At 56.6% G+C, this 21,341-nt stretch overlaps 1 protein-coding gene across 1 annotated transcript in view; it reads left to right on the top strand.

Annotated features, from left to right (window-relative positions):
- The first annotated feature begins 7,859 nt into the window (after window positions 1-7,859).
- Window positions 7,860-21,341, top strand: part of BCL2 (BCL2 apoptosis regulator) — a 49,497-nt gene continuing 36,015 nt past the window's right edge. Inside the window, exon 1 of the mRNA XM_029053957.1 lies at window positions 7,860-8,359. Within this exon, the coding sequence (XP_028909790.1) occupies window positions 7,898-8,359 (462 nt within the window). The 5' untranslated portion in view covers window positions 7,860-7,897. The remainder of the gene's footprint in view (window positions 8,360-21,341) is intronic.

The following is a 21,341-nucleotide window of genomic DNA, read 5'->3' as shown; positions in this document are numbered from 1 at the left end:
CGACAGCTAACTGTTTTCGTATCTTGTATTTCTCAACAAAGGAACGAAAGTAATAATGGAGAACAGGGTTTACAGATGAGAGTTTGTTTTTAGAAAAGTGTTTTTTAAAGACACTTGAACAGAGTATGAAAATTTGCAGTGCTATTTCACCTTTGCGCTTCAAGAGTCTTAGCTGCGGAATTCCCACTCTGATTAGGTAATGGCTTCCCGATTATTCACCCAACGCACCTGGCCGAGCCTCTCAGAACTAACTACCTTTGCCCTCTGTCGGTAAAATGTTATTCCGATACTGCTGAGAACCAGGAAATGCATGTTGAAACTCCCTGACTAACTTGGGGTGTTTTTTTTTCTTTTTTAAATTTTCTTTTTTCTTTTTTTAACAACTCAGAGCATTCTTCTTGTTGTTATCAATCTGTGTTTGAAAAAAACCTAATGTCCTTGGCACTGTAAAGGGGAACCCAAAGGTGATAAACTTGGCCCAGCCCTCAAAGAGCCTATAATATAACCACACCAACGTCTCTTTGATGTGATTGAACCAATAGTTCAGTACAAGACGATCGTAAATCTTGTAACCTCAGTTTTTAATCCAGTGATAAGCTCACTCAGCAAAATTACTTAGCAACGCCTCCAACATTGGGTCTATGATCTAATTTAAAGCGGGGCCAGATGTCTAGAACCATTAAATCTAAACTCTTGGATGGACGCCACACTCAATAGAAAGAGGGTGAACCCAATTTCTTGATGTTTACAAATTTGCATTTCCTGTTTTTATGGCAAGATGTGTTTTTTTTTTAAAAAAAAAAGCCCCGGGGCTAATTTAAGCATTTTACCCAAGTTTTTTATTAAGATGTAAATGAATCAAGCCCTCATAGAGATCACACTGACCTCATTTTTCACAAAAACATATTTTTAACCAAAAATGAATCCTGGGGGTAAACCCAGTATAGAAAGAGATTGGAAACCAAAGCGAACCTGGGGTTGCCTGAAAAGTGCCTGGCAGGACAGATTTTTCATTCCTATGAAAAATTCCTATTCATTCCTATGGCCTTGGCTACTTTTACTGGTCTCTTTGTGTCTTTTTAGTCAATCTGTTTGTACAGTTGGGAAAATGTCTGTATTTTTGACCCGATTTTCAAAATGTTTTAAAGGTGTCACTGACCAAAAAAACTGCTCCTTGAGTTTTTCATGCCCTCTCCAGTACTGCCCATCACCACCCTTGTCAATCAGTCAATGGCATTTATTGAGTGCTTTCTCTGTGCAGATCACTGTACTGAGCGCTTGGGAGAGTACAATCCAACAGAGTTAGCGGAGATATTCCCGGCCCAGACAGCGCTTACAGCCTGTTGGTGTTGGTGGGGGGGGGGAGCAGACGTTAATATAAATAATTTATGATGATAGATAATTGTCCTGACATTCTGCCCGCAGCTTTAAATTTAAAACAAAACTTACGGTCCAAGATGACTCTCTAAAGTGCTAAATATGACTTGAGCAAGAGACGAGAGTAAATATTTGACGAATCTAAATTGGGTGTTAAATGGCCAGCAGGTGGCAAAACCTGCCAAGCTAACTTTTTAAATGCTTTGTTCATGAGGTGGTATAGCAATGTAAACATGTACGTATTATCTTTTCATCTATCAAGTAGCATTACAAATAAAACTCTAATCCACCAATGAAATGATGAAAACCTAATTAGGATTCTAGGGCTCCAATGTAAATATTATGCATCTGCTGATGAAATCATGACAAAATGTATTTTTAACGTGATATTGACTGTCATCACAAGGACAAGGCCTAGAGAAGGAGTTAAGGTGATATCATCTTTTCAGCATCTCAGTTTTGAGGAATCCATAATCTTCATCTAGGTTACGGGTATGAAAATGAGAAGTTTAACACTCAAAATGTGTGTGTCTTGCCAGGAATTTTTACCCAACTTTGGCTACAATAAATTTTCCTTAGGCCAGTCTCTCTGGCAAAAAGCTTTTCCCTCTCTCTCCCCCTCTCTCTCTCTTTCTCTCTTCCAACTCACATCTTTAGAGTTATTGAAAGTTTACTGAAAGCAGTTTAGATTGGCAACTCTTCCACCTCAGATCCCACATCAACTCCATACGGAGACAGTGATCTTTTGTGCACAAAAGTGACGCCATTGATGGTGAAACTTGGCCTTGGGAGCGTGTGTCCACCACTCAAAAACACAAACACCTTGCCGGGGGCAGTCAACACCAAAGTGCAGGCAAATGACCCGTTTACTGGGTTTGCAGAAGCCAAATGTCTTCCACGCTACCTTTGTCAGCAAAAAGTCCTGGGCAAATGAAGAGCACCGACTCAGTCTTCCGGGAAATGGAAGCGTGCAGCCCAGGCGAACGTTCCCGCAGCCACTGACCGACCACTAGACCCGCCTCGAGCCCACCCTGGAGTCTGGGTGTCAGCGTGTCCACCCATCAATCAATCGATCGTATCGAACGCTGTGTGCAGAGCACGGGACTGAGCGCGAGGGAATACACGATAGCGGAGTTAGTTGGGCTTGTTCCTCACTTGCTTTTTCTCTATCCCCTCTTCCTCCTGGCAACCTGATTTCTCCATCCATCCTTATCGTCACCCACACCCAATATCCTCAACCGTTGTTTCGGGCATTTAGCTCCTTCCTCCGACCCCCTACCTTCCCTATCTGTTGCCCCCGATGACCCGGCCGTGGACCCTATCGATTAAAATCGAACCCATCAGGCGTGATCTCCCTAAAATCTCTTCCATCTTCCTACCCCTTCTTCGACACTCCCATCTCTCCCGGCAGTGCCTCGGGAAGAGTTCTCCCACCTCCTCTCAAAGTCCACCTCCTCCACGTCGCCATCCCTTCGCGCCTTATTAAAACACTTGCCTCCTCCCTTCTCCGGACACTGTGGACGGCATCACCCTCTTCCTTCTCTCACAAAGCCCGTAACCTTGGCATCCCCCTTGACTCGTCTCTCATTCCGCCCACATCATCGTCATCATCGGTATTTATTGAGCGCTTACTGTGCGCAGAGCACGGTCCCGCGTGCTTGGGAGAGCACAGTACGACAGAGTTCCCTGCCTAAAATGAGCCCACCTATTTCATCTGTCACCAAATCATGTTGCTTCTACCTTCACCACATTGCTAAAATCAGCCCTTTCCTCTCCATACAAACTGCTACTATGCCGATCCAAGCACTCTTCCTATCCCGCTTCGATTCCCGCATCAGCCTCCTTGCTGACCTCCCTGCCTCCTCCCTCTCCCCCCTCCAATCCTCCAATCGCTCTGCTGCCCGGATCATTCTTCTACAGCACTGTTCTGCCAATGTTTCCTCACCCCTCAAGAACCTCCGGTGGTTGCCCACCCACCTCCTCATCAAACAGAAACTCCTTACCACTGGCTTTAAAGCACTCAATCACCTTGGCCCCTCTCTGATTTCGGACTACAGTCCAGTATGCTCACTTTGCCCTTCTAACATCATCCTCCTGGCTGTACTGGCTCGCCGCTGACCTCTCTCTCTCGTCCTGCCTCTGACTTGGAACTCCTTCCCCTTCAAATCCAACAGCCCTTCACTCTCCCCACCTTCAGAGCGTCATTGTGAAGGCATAGAGCACGAACCTGGGAGTCAGAAGGTCACGGGTTCTAATCCCGGCTCTGCCACTTGTCTGCGGTTTGACCTCGGGCAATTCACTTAACTTCTCAGGGCCTCGGTTCCCCCACCCGTAAAAGAGGGATGGAGACTGTGAGCCCCACGTGGGACCAGGGACTGTGTCCAACTCAATTTGCATGTATCCACCCCAGCGCTTAGTACAACGCCTGGCACAGAGTAAGCCCTTAAATATTATTATTATTACTAATAATAACAACAATAATAAGCCCTCATTTCCCCTACTCCTCCTACCTTCCGCATCGCTCTTGCACTTGGATCTGTAGCCTTTAAGTACTTGGTTAGCCAACCCACCCATAGCACTTGCGTACTTAGCCAAAATTTATTGAAATGTCCGTCTTCCCCGCTAGACTTTGAACTCCTGGTGTGCAGGAACACGTCTACCGACTCTGTTGTATTCCCCCAAGCGCTTAGTACAGTGCTCTGCACACAGTAAATGCTCAATAAATTTGATTGATCGGTGTGACAGCACGATTAGCGCTATTGGAAGCAAAACTTTCCCCTCTTCACCTCTGGCGCCTAAGCAGCGCTCATCTGGATTGTAAATTGATTAACTCGAAAATGAATCGAGCACCCTTACAGAGCGCATTGACCTGTTTTCGTAAAAATTACATTTAAGCTACGATGTAAGTAGCCTGTCATGTCTAACATTAGTTGGATCGCACGGAGGCCTGAACGGACTTTCTTGGCTAGTGCTGAGGCAGGTTCGCTCTGATGCGTTGACCGGTATGAGAAGAGGGTACTTGGTGAGCCGTGGGAAGAGGATTTGGTGGGGGGAGTTGTCTTTTTCCTACACGGCCTCCATTCCTCCCCACAATCTGCTTAATTGGTAGAAGGCAGAGGAAAAAGGGACCAGGAATTAAGAGACAAACGTGGGAAAGAATTCCTTTCTTTTCCTCTTTCAGCCCCCTGCCATGCGGCTGGCTGCCCCGTCAACTCCGAGTGGGCCTGGGGCTGTGAGGCTGGTGAGGGTCTTGGGCAGATTCCTGAGGCTGCCTGGGTCTGGGGTGACCGGGTAGCAGTGGCTGCCTTGAACCATGACAGCACTGGACGATCACACCGCTCAAGGGGGTCCCTAGGTGGGGGTGGCCGGGGTTCGTTGCAGGCGGGGAATATGTCGGTTTATTGTTGCACTCTCCCAAGCGCTCAGTAGAGTGCTCCGCACACAGTAAGCCCTTAGTAAAGACGATTGAATATTGAATTCATTCACTCATCCAATAGTATTTATTGAGCGCTTACTATGTGCAGAGCGCCGTAGTAAGCGCTTGGAATGTACAATTCGGCAACAGAGAGAGACAATCCCTGCCCATTGACGGGCTTACAGTCTAATCCGGGGAGGCAGACAGACAAAAACAATAGCAATAAATAGAATCAAGGGGATGTACATCTCATTACAACAATAGCAATAAATAGAATCAAGGGGATGTACATCTCATTAACAAAATAAATAGGGTAATAAAAATATATACAAATGAGCGGACGAGCACGGGGCTGAGGGGAGGGGAAGGGAGGGGGGAGGAGCAGAGGGAAGGGGGGGGGAGGGGAAAAATTGAATGAGTGGGCAGGCCCAATGGCACTGTGTTGGGAGGGAAAATTGTACATTCCCAGAGTACAGTGCTTTGCACACTGTAAGTGTTCAATAAATACGATCGAATGAATGAATGAGAACTGACAATGGACTGTTGCAGGGTCCAAGACACCCCCGACCTCCAAACCACACACAAGCCACACACATACACTCCACCACTTGTCTGCTGTGTGGCCTTGGGCAAGTCGCTTCACTTCTCTGGGCTTCAGTTACCTCATTTGTAAAATGGGGATTACGACTGTGAGCCCCACGGGTGACAGGGGCCGTGTCCAACCCGATTTCCTTGGCTCCCCCGCCAGTGCTTAGTACAGTGCCCGGCACGTAGTAAGCACTTAACAAATACCCCCCGACAAACCCCGGAACAGTGCTTTCCAGGCGGCTTGGCTGCGGGCGAGGCCTCGTTCAGTCATTCACTCGATCGTATTTATTGAGCGCTTCCTATGTACGGAGCACCGGACTGAGCACTTGGAATGTGCAATTCGGTAACAGAGACCAGCCCTGCCCAACAATTCATTCAGGCGTCTTTACTGAACGCTCACTGTGTGCGGAGCACCGGATTAACTGCTTGGAAAGTGCAGTTGAGCAGTAAATAATACTAATAATAACAATAACGTTGGTATCTGTTAAGCGCTTACTACGGGCTGAGCACCGTTTTAAGCGCCGGGGGGGAGACACAGGGCCATCAGGTCGTCCCACGTGAGGCTCACAGTCTTCATCCCCGTTTTCCAGAGGAGGACACTGAGGCACCAAGAATAATAATGATGACGATGATAATGCCGGTAATGGTTAAGCGCTCACTATGTGCCCCAGCATTGTTCTAAGCACTGGGGAAGATACAGGGTCATCAGGTCGTCCCACGTGAGGCTCCCAGTCTTCATCCCCATTTGACAGAGGAAGTCGCTGAGGCCCCGAGAAGTGGAGTGACTTGTCCAGAGTGACCCGGCAGACCGGTGGCGGAGGCGGGATGAGAACCCGGCGGACCTCCGACTCCTAAGGCCGGGCTCTACCCACCGAGCGCCCCCGCTTCTCTAAAGAGCAGCATCTTCTCCAAAGAGAGCATCATTTCTAAAGAAATAGAGAGAGAGACGACTCACAGTCCCAGCTCCCCCTCGGAGGGGGAGGGGGCTTAGCTGCCCGCGGACCCCAGGCCTCCCCCAAACCCCAACCCCCTCAGCCACCCTCCCGGGCAGAAAGAGAAGCAGCGTGGCTCGGTGAAAAGAGGCCGAGCTGGGGAGTCGGAGGTCACGGGTTCGAATCCCCGCTCGGCCGCTTGTCAGCCGGGGCACTTGGGGCAAGTCGCTTCACTGCTCTGGGCCTCGGTGACCTCAACTGTGACGGGGGGATGGAGACGGTCAGCCCCACGGGGGACAACCCGATCGCCCTCTATCCTCCCCAGGGCTCAGAGCGGTGCTCGGCCCATAGTAAGCGCTTAAGAAATTGCCATTGTTTTTACGAGATGTTCTTCCCCTCGACGCTGTTTAGTGCCATCGTTCTCGTCCGTCCGTCTCCCCCGATCAGACCGTAAGCCCGTCAAACGGCAGGGACCGTCTCTGTCTGTTGCCGACTTGTTCATCCCAAGCGCTTAGTCCAGTGCTCTGCACATAGTAAGCGCTCAATAAATACTATTGAATGAATGAAAGAAATGCCATCATGATGATGATGATGATGATGAAGGAGGCGGGCCCCCCCCAGGACCCCCAGGCCCCCCCAGGCCTCCCAGGCCTCCCAGGCCCTCCCGCCTCCTGCAGTGTCCGGGTCCGGGGGTCTGCGGGAGGCCTGGGGGGAAGGGACGCCCCTCCTCCCCCCTCCTCCCCCCTCCTCCCCCCTCCTCCCCCCTCCTCCCCCCTCCTCGCCCCTCCCCCCCCCGGGGCCGCCCCGCCCCCTTAGGACTTTTTTGTTTTTTTGAATGAACCGTGACGCGCCCCCGGGCCTGCGGGGCTTGGGTGGAGCGGCCGCCCCGCCCCCCGCCCCGTCCCGCCCCCCGCCCCCTCTCCCCTCCCCCCTCCCCGCGGGAGGCGGCAGCTGCGCCGAGCAACGGCCGCACCATCCTTGGGGGGAAGCGGGGACCACCCCTCCCCGCGGGCCCGCCGGGACCCGCCGACCCCCCGCCGGACCCCCACCCCCCACCCCCCTCCCGGGACCGGGCCGGACCGAACAGGACCGGACAGGACCCCGACCGGACCGACCAGGTCAGGCCGGCAGCGGACCGGACCGGCCGGGACCGACCCGGCCCGGACCTTGAGCGCCGAGTGGTGGTGGGGAGAAGGGGGGGGGGGGGCGCGGCGGACCCCGGGCGGGACCGGGGCGGGGGTCCGCACGGACCCCCCGAGGCCGGAGCATGTGTGCGGCCCATCCCCGTCCCCGTCCTCGTCGTCCCCACCATCCCCGTCGTCATCCCCATCATCCCCATCATCCCCATCATCGCCATCTCCATCCCCGCCCTGGGAAAGTTACTTTGTTCGGCGTCCCGTTGAGGGGCGGGTGCGGGGCCGCGATGCGGCCTCCCCGCGCCCCCCTGCTCCGGCCCGGGCCCTGAGCGCCGCCCGGACCCGGCGTCCCCCCGGCCGTCCCCCCCGGCCGACCCCCCGGCCGGTCCCCCCGGCCGTCCCCCCGGCCGGTCCCCCCGGCCTTCCCCCCGGCCTTCCCTCCGGCCGTCATGGCCCAGCCCGGGACCAGCGGTGACGCCCACCGGGACCTCGTGGTCAAGTTCATCGGCTACAAGCTGGCCCAGCGAGGCTACCACTGGGAACCCAGCGGAGGGTCGGCGGCCCCGGCCCCCGCCCCCCGCCTCCGGCCGCCGCCCCCCGCCGTCCACCTGGCCCTGCGCCGGGCCGGGGACCACTTCTCCCGACGCTACCGGAGGGACTTCGCCGACATGTCCGGCCAGCTGCACCTGACCCCCTCCACCGCCCGGGCCCGCTTCGCCGCCGTGGTGGACGAGCTCTTCCGCGACGGGGTCAACTGGGGCCGCATCGTGGCCTTCTTCGAGTTCGGGGGGGCCCTGTGCGTGGAGAGCGTCCATCGGGAGATGGCCTCCCCGGTGGACGGCATCGCCCAGTGGATGACGGACTACCTCGGCCGACGGCTGCACCCCTGGATCCAGGAGCACGGAGGCTGGGTAGGTGGTGCCCGGCCCCCCCCCCCCCGGACCCCTCGCCCGCCTCCCCCCCGCCCCCGGGGTGCCCGGGGTCCGGTTCCGACCCGGAGGGGCGACCGGGGCGCGGCCCGACCGCTCCCCCGACCCCTCTCCCCCCACGGCCCTTCCGCCGAGCTCCCGCCGGACGCCCGTCCGGGAGCCCCCGGCCCGCCGGACGCGTCGGGGGCGGTCGGGCGAGGGCGGCGGCGACGACGACGACGACGACGACGGTGTTCGTTAAGCGCTTCCCAGGTGCCCGGCACCGTCCTAAGCGCCGGAGTCCCCCCAGAGCGCTCCCGCTTCGCTCCCGCCGCGTTCGGCGGCCCCCGGCCCGCCGGACGTGTCGAGGGCCGTCGGACGGGGCCGGTGGTGGCGGCGGTGATGATGATGGCGGCGTCTGTCGGGCGCTCAGTGGGTGCCCGGCGTTGTTCTGAGCGCCGGCGTCGCCACGAGGTCGCCGCGTGGGACTCGGCCGTCCGAAACCCCCGTTTTCCGGATGAGGGAACTGAGGCAGGGAGCAGTGACCCGCCCGAAGTCGCCACGCGGCCGTCGAGGAGCCGAGGGGGTATTAGGGCGGCTGGGGGTCCATTCTCCCCCCCGCCCCGCCGCCGTGACCCCCGCCCAGTGGGGGTTCCCGGCTGGTCGGTCGAGGGTAAGGGTAGCAATAGTTGGCATTTGTTAAGCGCTTACTACGTGCCAAACACTGTTCTGAGCACCGGCGCCGGTACGGGGTCACCACACTGTCCCACGGGGGGCTCACGCTCTTAATCCCCGCTTTCCAGGTGAGGGAACTGAGGCGCGGAGAAGTGAAGTGGCTTGCCCGAAGTCAAACAGCCGATAAGGGGTGGAGCTGGGATTAGGGTGGCCGGTGTTCTCCCCACCCTGGTTCCCCCTGCCCGGCGGGGGCTTCCCAGCGGTCAGGGAAGCAGGGGCCCGAGTCGCCCCAGTGTTTCTCCCCGGGGAAATTCCTCTGTGGCCCCGGAGACTACGGGGCCTGTCTTTGGGACAGCCCCGGGGTTAGGGGAGTGGGTTGGGGGGCGGGGGCCGGGGGCGGAGGAGGGAGGCGCTGAGGACCTGTGTGTGGAGGCAGGAGCTCGCCTGCACCTGGGCGGCCGTGATGCCGAGGGCAGGACCTCACGTGCTGAAGTCGTGGCTTCTTGGTGATGGGAAAGGGGGGTTGCCCCGCTGGGCCGGGGGCCGGGGCTTCCTGGGGTGCTTCAGCGCCCCGAACCTCGGCCCTTGGGGGTGAGTCCTGCCAACGCCTCGGGCCGCTAATGCATCGCCGTCCCGGGGAGGGGGCGGTGGGGCGAGTGGCCGGGAGGGTGTGCCCGCTCCCCGCGGGCCCGCATAGGGGTGGAGGGTTACGTGAGGGGCTGCGTCCCCGCGCTGCGGGAGCAGCAGTGGTTATTCCGCACGCTCGCTGTCGTCCCGCCTGGAAGCTCCGTGGAAGTCGACGCTCGGAGGCCAAGCGGGACCCGATTCTCCCTGAGGTGGAGGCAGCCGTCGCTCCTTGGAGGGCCCGTGCGCGCGTGGGTGGCGAGATGCGTGGCAAGACGGGTGCGAGTGGGGGAGCCTCCGACGGATTCTCGGGTTTCGAAGGTCCCGCCCCGGTGGTGCTGCCTGGCTCCCGGCGGAAACGGTGCCCCTTGCTGGGGGGAGCAAGAAGGAGGGAGAGGCCCCCCCCCCCCCCCCCCGTGACGGACCGGTCTCCCGTTCTCCGGAAGCATCACGGGCACCGTCCACCCGCCGGAAATGCCTAGGGAAGAGCAGGGTCCCCAGATGAGATGGGGAAGACGTTCGCTGGCCGAACGGGAGGAACAGGGGGATGATCCCCTAGATGTTCCCGAGGGAGACCGGCTCCCCTCTCCTACTGACCCGGGAAACGCAACTGGAGACGCAGCGTGGGGGACAGCCTGGGTCGCTCCCCGACACGGCGCTTTGAGTTTAGAGGGATTTTACGGAATCCGCCTGGTTCGGAAAAAACGTCGCTCGAGTTTCCAATCGATGTGCTTTTGGAAGAGCCGTTGGCTTGTGGCAGACGGTTTGATTTTTTTCAAGAGAGGAAAACAATCTTGCTAGGAATTTCTCGAGTCTCTCAAGGAAGCCAATCCAAGGAAGTAGAAATCTGGCCGTCTGAAAGCCCAAGGATTCACTCTGCAGGTGGCGATCCCTGACACGACGCTCAGCGGGGAATTTTCGGAGTGAGGTTGGCCGTACGAGCGACTCCATTCCGAAGGGGCGTCCTCCTCCGTCTGCCCCTCTCTCGGCCACCTCCCCCCCCCCCCGCCCACCCGCCCCTCCCGGCTCTGTTATCCGGTCGTCTCCTCTGGTGGGAAGTAGACCGCGGGCTCCTGGTTTTCCGGCCGGGTGGCACCGGGCAGGCCGGCTAGGGACTCTGGGGAGCCGAGCCCGCCGTCGATGCCCGGCCGTGGCAAACCACACTGTGCCGCCACCAGGTGGGACAGAGCTCGGCAGGACGCTGATTGGTTGGAGAAACTCGAAACCACCCACAACTTAAGTGGGCAAAGGGAATTCATTCATTCATCCACTCATTCATTCATTCTCTTCTGTGGAGCGCTTACTGGGTGCACAGCACTCTACTAAGCCCTTGGGAGAGTGCAATATAATAAGCGGGCATATTCCCTGCCCCGGATGAGCTTGCTTACGGTCTAGAGTCTAAAGTCCTAAAGGGGATTTTAAGTTACTTTATTCCGAAGGCCTTCAAAATGCCCCAGCTGGCCTTCCTAGGAAAACCAGAAAGGATGCGTTGGAGAAGGGACAGTTTGCTTGAGGGTAAGTCTTCCGTGATAGAAGTTGCCAAATTGAAATGCTGATGAGAATTGATCACGGCCACACGGAGTAGTGGCTAGTTCCCCGGGCCTGGGAGTCAGAAGGTCATGGGCTCTGATTTCGGCTCCACCGTTCGTCTGCCGCGTGACCTTGGACAAGGCACTTCACTTCTCTGGGCCTCGGGAGACCTCATCGGTAAAATGGGGATTGAGACCGCGAGCACCGTGTGAGGCAGGGGACTGTGTCCAACCCGCATCGCTTATATCCACACCAGCACTTAGTACAGTGCCTGGCACATAGTAAGCACTTAGCAAATACCACAGTTATTATTATTGTTGTTGTTATTATTAATACACCTGGATGCCATCCTCAACTTTTATTGAGCACCTGCTGAGGGAGAGCACCATACTAGGTGCTTGGGCAGTCCGATAGATAAGGCGCAGATACAGATAAAGGGAGATGGAGCAGATATGCGACCGCACAAACCCTAGCTGCGACGAGAGTGATCGCATAGGTTCTCAGTAGGCAAATGGGCCGTATGTCGATAAGCGGCGGGTAGGTCTGTGCCGGTTGAGGTGGGTGTGTGGGGGTAGGGGGGTGGGGTGGGGTGGGACACGTGCCCCTTATGGACCAGTGCTGCGTGAGGACCAACCAACCACTTGGTTTTATCCCAGGTCTGGGCCCACAAGGGCCCTGCTCCAGATCTGTTCCGCGCCAGGTCCGGCTGGACCGTAGTGGGCAGCTTGACGCCTGTGCTGCCGCTGGGCGGGAGAGCCCCCGTCCGCAGGCCAGCAGCCTTCCCGGGACTCCATCGTTAAGTTTCCCAACCGATGCACCAAAGGGTTAACTGTAGTTTTTTTTTTTCCCTTTGTCTTGTTGCCTTAGGCCCCATCCAAAAAAAAAAAAAAAAAAAAACCCCTCCTGAATCAAAGTGTGTGCCTCGTGTTTCACATTTAGGAAAATGATTTGTGGTTTGTGCCCTGCCTGCAGTTGTGGAGCTTCAGAGCGTTGGTCTCGGAGCGGGGGCATCCGTCCGTCCGTCCGGTGGTGGTGCTGCCCGGGGCCCCGGGCTCCAGCCCCGCTGTGGGAGATGGACCCGGCTCGTGGCTTGGAGCGGGCCCGGGCTGCCCTCGGTGGTGCTGGGACGTCGTGGGGGAGGAGAAGAGCCGTGCGTGTCCTGGGGAAGGCAGAGAGGAAAGTGGGACGGAACCGAGACGGCCAACAGACGCGACCACCGGGCTCCTGGGCCCCTGGTTCCGCCCCCGACCCCAGCGCGCTTGGCGTTAGCACCCTTGGCCGGGATCGGGGCGGATCGCTTCTCTGTTCCCGGGACGTGCCCGGGGACGGAAGGGACGGTTAACCTTTCCGTCCTCGTGGCGGCCCGTGGTTTAATTTTCCGGGTGATTCCGGACCCCCGAACCTGCAAGTAGGAATGGAGAGGCCGTCAGAGGTGACCGGCACGGGTGGTTCCGGAGCACTTGAAGTTGGCGAACTCCTGTTGCGTGGCATCAGCCGCTGTTGCTGCTGCCCATTTCGCCATGCCAACGTGGGGGCCCTTTAACGCCCTTTGGGGGTTTTCGCCGTGCACTTGGGTGCGTGTGCTTGTCCTCGGGGGTTTCTGGTGAGCCGGGGCTGCGTGTCTGCGCGTGTGCCCCGTGCGTGAGGGAAGGGTCCCGACCCGCCGCATCCAGGTGGCGGGTCCGGAGGCCTAGCCTCAGCCGCCTGGAGCCGGCTGTGCCGGCAGGGCCCGGTCTCTAGCGGCCCAGGAGAGCCCCGGCGGCGGGAGCGGCGGCCGTCATGGCGTTGGATGGGGGGGGGGAGGTGGCCTCCTGCGGGCCAGGCACTGGACCGACCGCTCGGGAAAGCGCTAGGCACCTTCCCTGCCCGCAAGGAGCTGCCGCTTCCACAGGGCCCACGGGCAGATCAAGCCCGGCTGGACGTGGTCTCCCTCTGTCCTGTCCGGAATGTGGGGTGCTGCTCCGGGGGTGGCGCTGCTCCAGGGGTGGCGATGACCCGTGGCCGAGCCCACCTACCCCCGCCCCGTGACCCCTACGTGTTTTTTCTCCTCAGCCCACACTCCGGCCGGAGCCCGTCGGGACCCGCCGCGCCGGGGCGGGTGGACAGTGTTGCGGGCGCTCAGGGTTGGATTCGGTGAGGCCCTTAGCGCGCCCTTTCCTCCCGCAGGGATTGGCTTGAAGGCAGTCTTCTCCTTTGCCTCTCCTTCAGCCCCATGGTATTTATGTGCATAGCATAATAGTAATGATGGTGGAATTTATTAAATGCTTACTTGGCGTCGGGCACTGTTCTGAGCGCTGGGGTAGATGCAAGAGAATCGGATTGGACCCAGTCCGCGTCCCACATGGGGCTCACTGTGTTAATCCCCATTTTACAGATGAGGTAATTGAGACACAGAGAAGTTAAGTGACTTGCCCAAGGCCGCACGGCAGGCAAGTGGCAGAGCCGGGATTAGAACCCAGGACTTACTGAGTCTCAGGCCCATGGTTCATTCACTAGGCCGTGCTACCTCTTTCTCATTTATACTAATGTGCGTCTCCTCCTCAAGACCGTAAACTGGTTGTGAGCAGTTGATGTGTCTATCGGCTGGTTATTGTATTCTCCCAGTGCTTCATGCAGTACTCCGCACAGAGTAAGCGGATCGATCGATGGTCTCCGAGTTGCCTCTTCCTGGGGCACCTCGTTCACTCCAGTGCTGTCTGAGACCCGCTTAAGGATCCCAGGATAGTAAGAGTAATAATTGAGGTATCTGATAAGCGCCCACCACGTGTCCCGCACTGTGCTAAGTACCGCGGTAGATACAAGTTAATCAGGCCGGCCACAGTCCTTGTCCCACGGGGGCTCACGGTCTACGTAAGAGGGAAAACAGCTATTGAATCCCCATTTTACGGTTGAGGTCACAGGCGCAGAGTAGTTGTGCCTTGCCCAAGGTCACACAACATACGAGTGGAGGGTCTGGGATTAGAACCCAGGTCCTCGGACTCCCAGACCCCGGCCCGTCTCCCCGGACCACGCTGCTTCCCCACTTCCGAGTTTTCCCTAGCAAATAAGTTTTAGCCTGTGCACTTTTTGGAGCTCTCCACCTGAGCCTGGCCCCTCTCTTTCCGTCTCTCCTACCGCGACCCTGGCCTCTCCCTCACCGTACAATGTGTGATTTCAGTTGGCAGGCTCGTCGTTTCGAATTTCGTCGTGGCCACTTTGAAAACCTGCTCCTTTCTGCAGTCGCCAGCTTCCAGTTGTGCTTTCTAGTCAGAACCGTGGCACTTTTTAGTAATCTCTGATTGAACCGGTGCAACTGAACCCGCTTAAATGTCAGCCAGCCGCAACTTACCAAGAAGCAGCAGCTAAAAAAACAGTTAACAGTTTTTCAGTTCGTTCTTCTCCAAGAGCACGGCTTCCTGGGGGGGCTTTTCTGTGCCTCGGTTTCCTCATCGGTAAAATGGGCATTAAATTCTCCTTCCTCTGATTTAGACTCTAAGCCCCGCGTGAGACAGGTACTGTATCCAACCTGATTATCTGATACCCTCCCCACGGCTTAGCAAGGTGCCTAGCGCGTAGTAAGTGCTTATCGCTCAATCAGTCATCTTTATTGAGTGCTTACTTTGTGCAGGGCCCTGTACTAAGCTCTCGGGGAGCCTGTACTCTGTGTTGGTAGACTCTGAGTTGGTAGACATGTTCCCTGCCCACGAGGAGCTTACAGCCTAAATAGATTCTGGTTAGGTGCCTAAGTGATTTGGGGCCGAGGGTGGGGTGTCTAAAGGGGGCAGATCCAAGCGCCAGGGAGACGCAGAAGGGAGATGGATTAGGGCATAGGAAGACTTGGTTGGGGAAGACCTCTTGGGAGACATGTGATTTGAATGAGACTTTTGAAGACGGGGGACAGCGATGGCCCGTCGGATATGAAGAGGGAGGGAGCTCCAGGCAGAGGGGTCCGTGATGAGATAGACCAGATCGAGGGTCCAGGGAGTAATTCGGTGTTAGAGGAGTGGAATGAGTGCGCTTAAGGCGGATGTGTGCTCTAAGGCCAATGGTAAGGAGTTCCTGTCTGATGAGGAGGTTGGATGGGCAACCACCGGCGGTTTTTGAGGAGTGGGGAAACGTGGACTTAACGATTTTGTAGAAAAATGATCCGGGCAGCAGAGTGAAGAATGGACTGGAGTGAGGAGAAGACAGGAGGGAGGGAGGTCAGCGAGGAGGCTGATGCAGGAATCGAGGCGGGAGAGGATCAGCGCTCGGCTCAACGCGGTAGCTCTTTGAAGTGAGAGGTCAGGATTTCAGCAACGTCGTGAAGGCTGACCTGACAGAATCTGGGGACGGATTGAATAGGTGGGTTGAATGAATTCTTTTTTAACGGAAACCAGTACCAATAAAAAACACACTCAAACAAAACCCTGCCTTGCCCCGTCCCCTCACCGCCCACCAAGAAGGAGAGAGCGGGTGAGCGGGTGGGCGGGCGGAGGGAAGCCACGTATATTGTTAGAGCTGACCTCTAGCCAGTGCATCTGCAGCTCGTAGCTGAGGCTGTTGGGCACCAGCAAGCCCCAGTTTGTCAGCTCAGAAAAATGGAGAAGTGCAGTCGGGTTGGAAAACAAAACGGGGGCCGTCATAGCGCACGGTTAGCCTACCTTTTGGAGAGGTTTTGTATGTGCCGTTCGGAGGTTCGGCCAAGGCATCTAACATTACCGATTCCCAGCCCAGAGTGACCCTCTGCCTACCTCCCCGGCAGGCCCTAGACGGAGACTGGACAAGGCAGTGATTTCACCATCACGAGTTCAAAGTTCATTCCTCTCTCCCTCGCTCTTCTGCTCTGGCTGAAATCAAATTTATGTTTAGTGTTAAAAAAGACCCTGACAGAGATGTGGCCGTGAGATATTATAAATGCTTTCTGGTGACACTGTGGGCTCTCAGATTTGTACTCCTCAGAGAGCGGAGGATGAGTGGAGAGTGAAAGTTCTCTGCCTTCCTGCACCTCTCCAGGAAGCAAGAAGCATTTGGGCCAACGACTGCTTGGGCTACCGCTCCTCTATTTTGTCTGCTCTGATTTCTTGGTTTCGGAAACAATCATCTTTTATCTATGTGCTGACGGGAAGAGAAGCGTGAGAAATTTTGTAAGCATCCTCACGTCACCACCCATTAAAACCGAGTACACTCAAACTTTTGAGCCGGTTCTTGCAGGGCCGTGAGACTCTCTGTTCAGGTGTTCCTCATTCCTGGCCTAGCCCGAGCTTCAGGGAGTATTTGGTTCCAGGAAATTCACTGCACAGCTTGGGAACCTGTAAGAGAGGGAGAGGGGGAGGGGATGGGAGAGAGAGAATCTCTCCTCCCCTTTCCCCCCCCTCCCCGACAACCACCACTCCCCCTCACCATTCCCCCGGCCTCCTCAGGCCCTTGGTGTTAGGGGACCATTTTCCTGGGAAGAAAAACAAACCAAGGTCACGTTATCCTATTTAGCATCCAGTTCATTCATTCAGTCAGTCAGTCAGTCAGTCGGTCAGTCATTCAGTCGTATTTATTAGTACTTATTGTGTGGCGAACACTGCACTGTGCGCTTGAGAGAGTACAATCTAACAGTAAACAGATATATTCCCTGCCCACAAAGAGCTTAAACTTTAGAGAGAAACAGCTTCCCTGCAGGAAATAGGAGATCTGGGACTGTGTTCCCTAAGTGCTAATCTGCAATCTGCTGCCCACCGTGATTCCCAGCCCCAAGGGCCCCCAAGCCTCTCCCACTCTTTCTCCCTCCATCCCTCCCTTCTCCGTCCCCCCCCCCCCCCCCCGCGTCCCTCGGCTGTCTTCTTTTCCAAAGGCCTGGATTCCCCCAGTCTCCGTCTGACCGTTTGTGCAGAGTGGGGCTCCTCGGGTCCGTTGTCCCTCAGCTCTCAGTCCCCTTCCTCTTGGTATCTGGTAACCGGCCCGGGGCTCCCGGGACCCCACCGTCCAACTTGCCGACCAGTCAGCCGGTCATCCTTTCGCCCGACTCCTGGCTCGGGACCAGATTCTCTGGGGGTGCTGACTTTTTCCTCTGAGTTTAAATCCGTCAGGATCCTCACCACCTTTTACAGTTCAGTCTGTGGTGGGAAGAGCTTTCTCGTGCAAAGGGGAAGGGTTCTGCCAGTCTGTCCTCATCCTCTCAGTTCCTTTCTCCCGTATCTCTTCTCTTCCTCCCAAAGGAGACACCTCCATTCCGTCTTACTCCTCCCCTCCTCTCCCCTTCACCAGTTGTTCCCACTCCTCAGGCCCCCACAGCCCAACAGGAGAAGCAGCCTGGCCTAGTGGAAAGCGCACGGGCCTGGGAGGCAGAGGAACTGGGTTCTAATTCTGGATCTGCCACTCCTCTGCTGTGTGACTTAATTTTCCTGGGCTTCAGTTTCCTTATCTGTAAAACGGGGACTCGGTAGCTCTTCTCCCTCCTATTTGCACCGTGAGCCTCATGGAGGACAGGGACTGTGTCCGATGCCAGTACCAAGTCCAGTGCTTAACATACAGTTCCATTGTAATACCACAGTTATGATGATGATGATGGTGTACTTTGACTGCATTTTAAGAAGTTCTGCTAAAAAAAGATTGTATTTAAAAAAGAATATCGTATTATTTTGACCATTTACATAGCACCTTTCTCAGGGAATTCTATAGGTACCGTAAAAACCATCCCCTAAAGAATTTGCAGATTAAAAACTGGTTGTATTTTGGGGAAATAAGTGGTTCTTCATGAAGGCCTCTGGGGTTTGGTGGCAGCGATGGCAGGGGTGGGGTGGGGGGGCAGAGAGAGAGAGAGAGAGCGAGAGAGAGAATCTTCACAGTCGTGTCTTTGGACAAAACGCAAATGTTCTCTGCCAGCGCTTCTAGGGGCAGTCTGACACTGCCCATGGGGGTAGTCTGACGGTGCCCGTGGGGACCGGCAGCAGCCCGACCATGCTGTTGGGCCCTCGCCGCCCTCCCCAAGCAAACATTCCGGTCGCCTGTTTGCTCGGGCCCCGAGCGGCTCCGGTTATGACGGTTCCCAGAGGGCAGAGATGTGGGCAGAGTTCTTATGGGCGGGGCCCACTACAGTGGATCCGTGGCCCCCGGATGGTGGCTGCGACCGGCGGATGGGTGGGTGGCCCTGCGGGCTCCCGAGGGCTGCTTCCCAGCCACGAAACAGCCACTTCCCTGCACAGCAGCGGGCCTGTCTTTGAATCGGCATTCCACAGATTCCTTTCCTTAACCAGGACCCTGACTGACCCCTGAAAGCAAACATCGAGACCGCCAGAAAGGGGCTCAACAAATATCAGCCTAGTGGCCTACTGGATAGAGCATGGGCCTGGGAGTCAGAAGGATCCGGGTTCTAATCCCGGCCCTGTCGACTTGTCCAGAAGCAGCGTGGCTCAGTGGAAAGTGCACGGGCTTTGGAGTCAGGACTCATGAGTTCGAATCCCAGCTCTGCCACTTGTCAGCTGTGTGACTGTGGGCAAGTCACTTAACTTCTCTGTGCCTCAGTTCCCTAGAGAAGCAGCGTGGCTCAGTGGAAAGAGCACGGGCTTGGGAGTTAGAGGTCATGAGTTCGAATCCCAGCTCTGCCATTTGTCAGCTGTGTGACTGTGGGCAAGTCACTTCACTTCTCTGTGCCTCAGTTACCTCATCTGTAAAATGGGGATTAACTGTGAGCCTCACCTGGGACAACCTGATGACCCTGTATCTCCCCCAGCGCTTAGAACAGTGCTCGGCACATAGTAAGCGCTTAACAAACACCAGCATTATTATTATTATTATTGCTGTGTGCCCTTGGGCAAGTCGCTTAACTTCACTCCGCCCTAGTTCCCTCATCTGTAAAATCGGAATTTAGACTGGGAGCCCCAGGTGGGACTTGGACTGTGTCCAACCTGATTTGCTTATATCTACTCCAGCTCTCAGAACAGTGCCTACAATTTTTTTAAAAAAAAGTGTGGATGAGGCGGCCCTTGCTTAGGCCCTTGCTGGTTTATTATTTTGTTCATCTCTTTTGGTTTAAGGATTCTCCCAGTACCCGTCAGTCTCCGCTCTGGGGGTTGCCGTTCAAACCAGATTAGACTTTGCTCAGCCTCTTGTTTCTTTTGTCACTCATGGGTAGTGACTGTATTTGTGGAGCCAGAGGGATCCGCCTGAATCTCCGAGAATTCCCGTTTGGATGAAACGACGTTTTGCCAGGTGGCTTTTATTTATGACAGATTTGTTGTAATACTGCATTATCCATTTTTTTGCTTTTCTGCAGTTTCTGTCAGCTGCTAAATTAGGCCACAGGAAGAGGAGGATGGTGCATCTTCAAAGGTGCCCTGAGTGTCCGGGTTCATTTTATTTGTGGAAAATGATTGTAGGTGCCGGGCTGGGCCGTGCCGTGCCGTGCCGGCTGGCCCACGGGGAGACCCGTGGAGCCTTTGTTCCAGACAAAGGGAGGAAGGTTTGATCGTGAGCGGGGCCTGTCTTTTGCGGAGGAGGAACTGCTGACGTCGGTGACCGTAGTTTTACAGTTGGAAATGTGCTACTGATGTCCTGGGAAGGGTATGGGAATGGCACTGGGGGGTGGGGGGGAGGCAGGAAGGGGGTGCGGGCAGGTGTCCCACACGCCCTTCACCTCTCCGCATGTTTTCTTGATTGTGGCCGCTGTAGATTGGCTAAGAGAGAGAGTCTTTCCCATCCCAAGCCCTTGCTGGGAGCAGCTGGGTGGGGGGAGCAGCTGCGAGGGAGAGCAGCTGCCGGGGAGAGCAGCGGCTGCACTCGCTCCTTTCCCCTTCCCTCGCTTGCTCGCTCACTGCCCTTTCCCTTGCAGATCCCAGTGGTCAGTCCACGGAATCCTCAGGCCTCAGGGGGGTGGATCGTCTAACAACAAACAATGCCCACAGCGGAGTGGTGAGCCCAGCCTCCTTTGGACCGCTGTGGTCCTGTGTCGGTCCTTCCCCGCCACGGGAATCCCGTCTGATCGGGAAACCGGGGCTCCCTGAGGTCGAGTCTGCCGGAGGAAGAGGACTGGATCTGATGGGGAGCCGGGGGGGGGGGGGGGGTCCGCGGCGGGGCTGGGCGAGTCCGTGTGGGAACAGCCTGGGGGGAATCGGGGGGACACAGCGGGGGTAGGGACTCGGGGGGTGTCGTGTGATGGGACCTGAGTCTGTGAGATAGGCCCATAGACGATTTCTGCGCAAACCCCGGGCCAGGCCGGGCCCTGGACCGCAGAGCACCGCTGACCAGTGAGCAGTCAGAGGCTCCCTTCTCGTACCCCCCGACTGGAGCCTTTATTCGCGCTCTGTGCTCCTGAGCCCTCTCTGACCAGCCTCGAGGGCTTCCCTGGCCTCAGTGACTAGGCAGTGATGGTGAGAGCGGTCAGAGCGCCGAGACCGAGGCCAGAGAAGGTTGGGCCCGGAGGAGGCCCCACCCCGACCCTGAGGGGCTTCCCCCGGGCCCTGGCAGCCGCAAGGTCCCGGCCGATGAACCTCCGAGAGGTCTCTCTCCCCGTTCTCCTCTTCAGTGGCGTCCCAGCCCTCTGTGGGCCAGGAGAGTGTCTTGTGCTTCTGCTTCACATCCCAAGTGGTCTGTACAGTGTGCCGTGCCCGGTGGTCGCTCAGTACAGTGCTCTGTATCCAGTGGGTTGCTCAGTACAGTGCGCCACACCCGTTTGGAGCCGCAACCAGTGACTGCTCAGTAGAGTTTGCTGCATCTAGTGACTGCGCGGTACGGTTTTCTCTCTCTGGTGGGTGCTCAGTTCAGTGTGCTGCACCCAGTGGGCGCTCAGTTCCGTCAGTACCATCACCTTCCTGCTCAGCGGCGGGCGTCCTGACTTTCTAGGCTCAGCGGGAGACGTTGAGGGCCCAGAGTCTCGGGCCTCTGGAGAGCAGGATGCTGAGTTTGAGTTTGTGTCCATAGGGTGTTCAGTGGTGGAGATGAGGGCTCTTCTGGCCACTCTCACCACCCCACTTGGCCTGGGGTTGAACCGGCACAACCCTGCCGTGACGTGCAAGTGGTGCTGATTTCTTTGCCTTCCTTGATATGTTTGCCGGTTGGCACTCTGTGTGTGTGTGTGTAGGAGGGGGAGGGCGGGGGGTCTTTGTTGATCTGACAACAAATAAAACCGAAACCTTCCGACTGGGACAGTTGTCGCTTTTCGGAGAAGCCCGGTGCCAGGCTGGCACTGCCTTTTCTCGGGTGCCAGGCC

This window comes from Ornithorhynchus anatinus, chromosome X3, assembly GCF_004115215.2.
Source record: "Ornithorhynchus anatinus isolate Pmale09 chromosome X3, mOrnAna1.pri.v4, whole genome shotgun sequence".
In the NCBI taxonomy this organism is placed as follows: Eukaryota; Metazoa; Chordata; class Mammalia; order Monotremata; family Ornithorhynchidae; genus Ornithorhynchus; species Ornithorhynchus anatinus.
The sequence above is the reverse complement of the archived record's forward strand: the minus strand, read 5'-3'. Positions and strand labels throughout refer to the sequence as shown.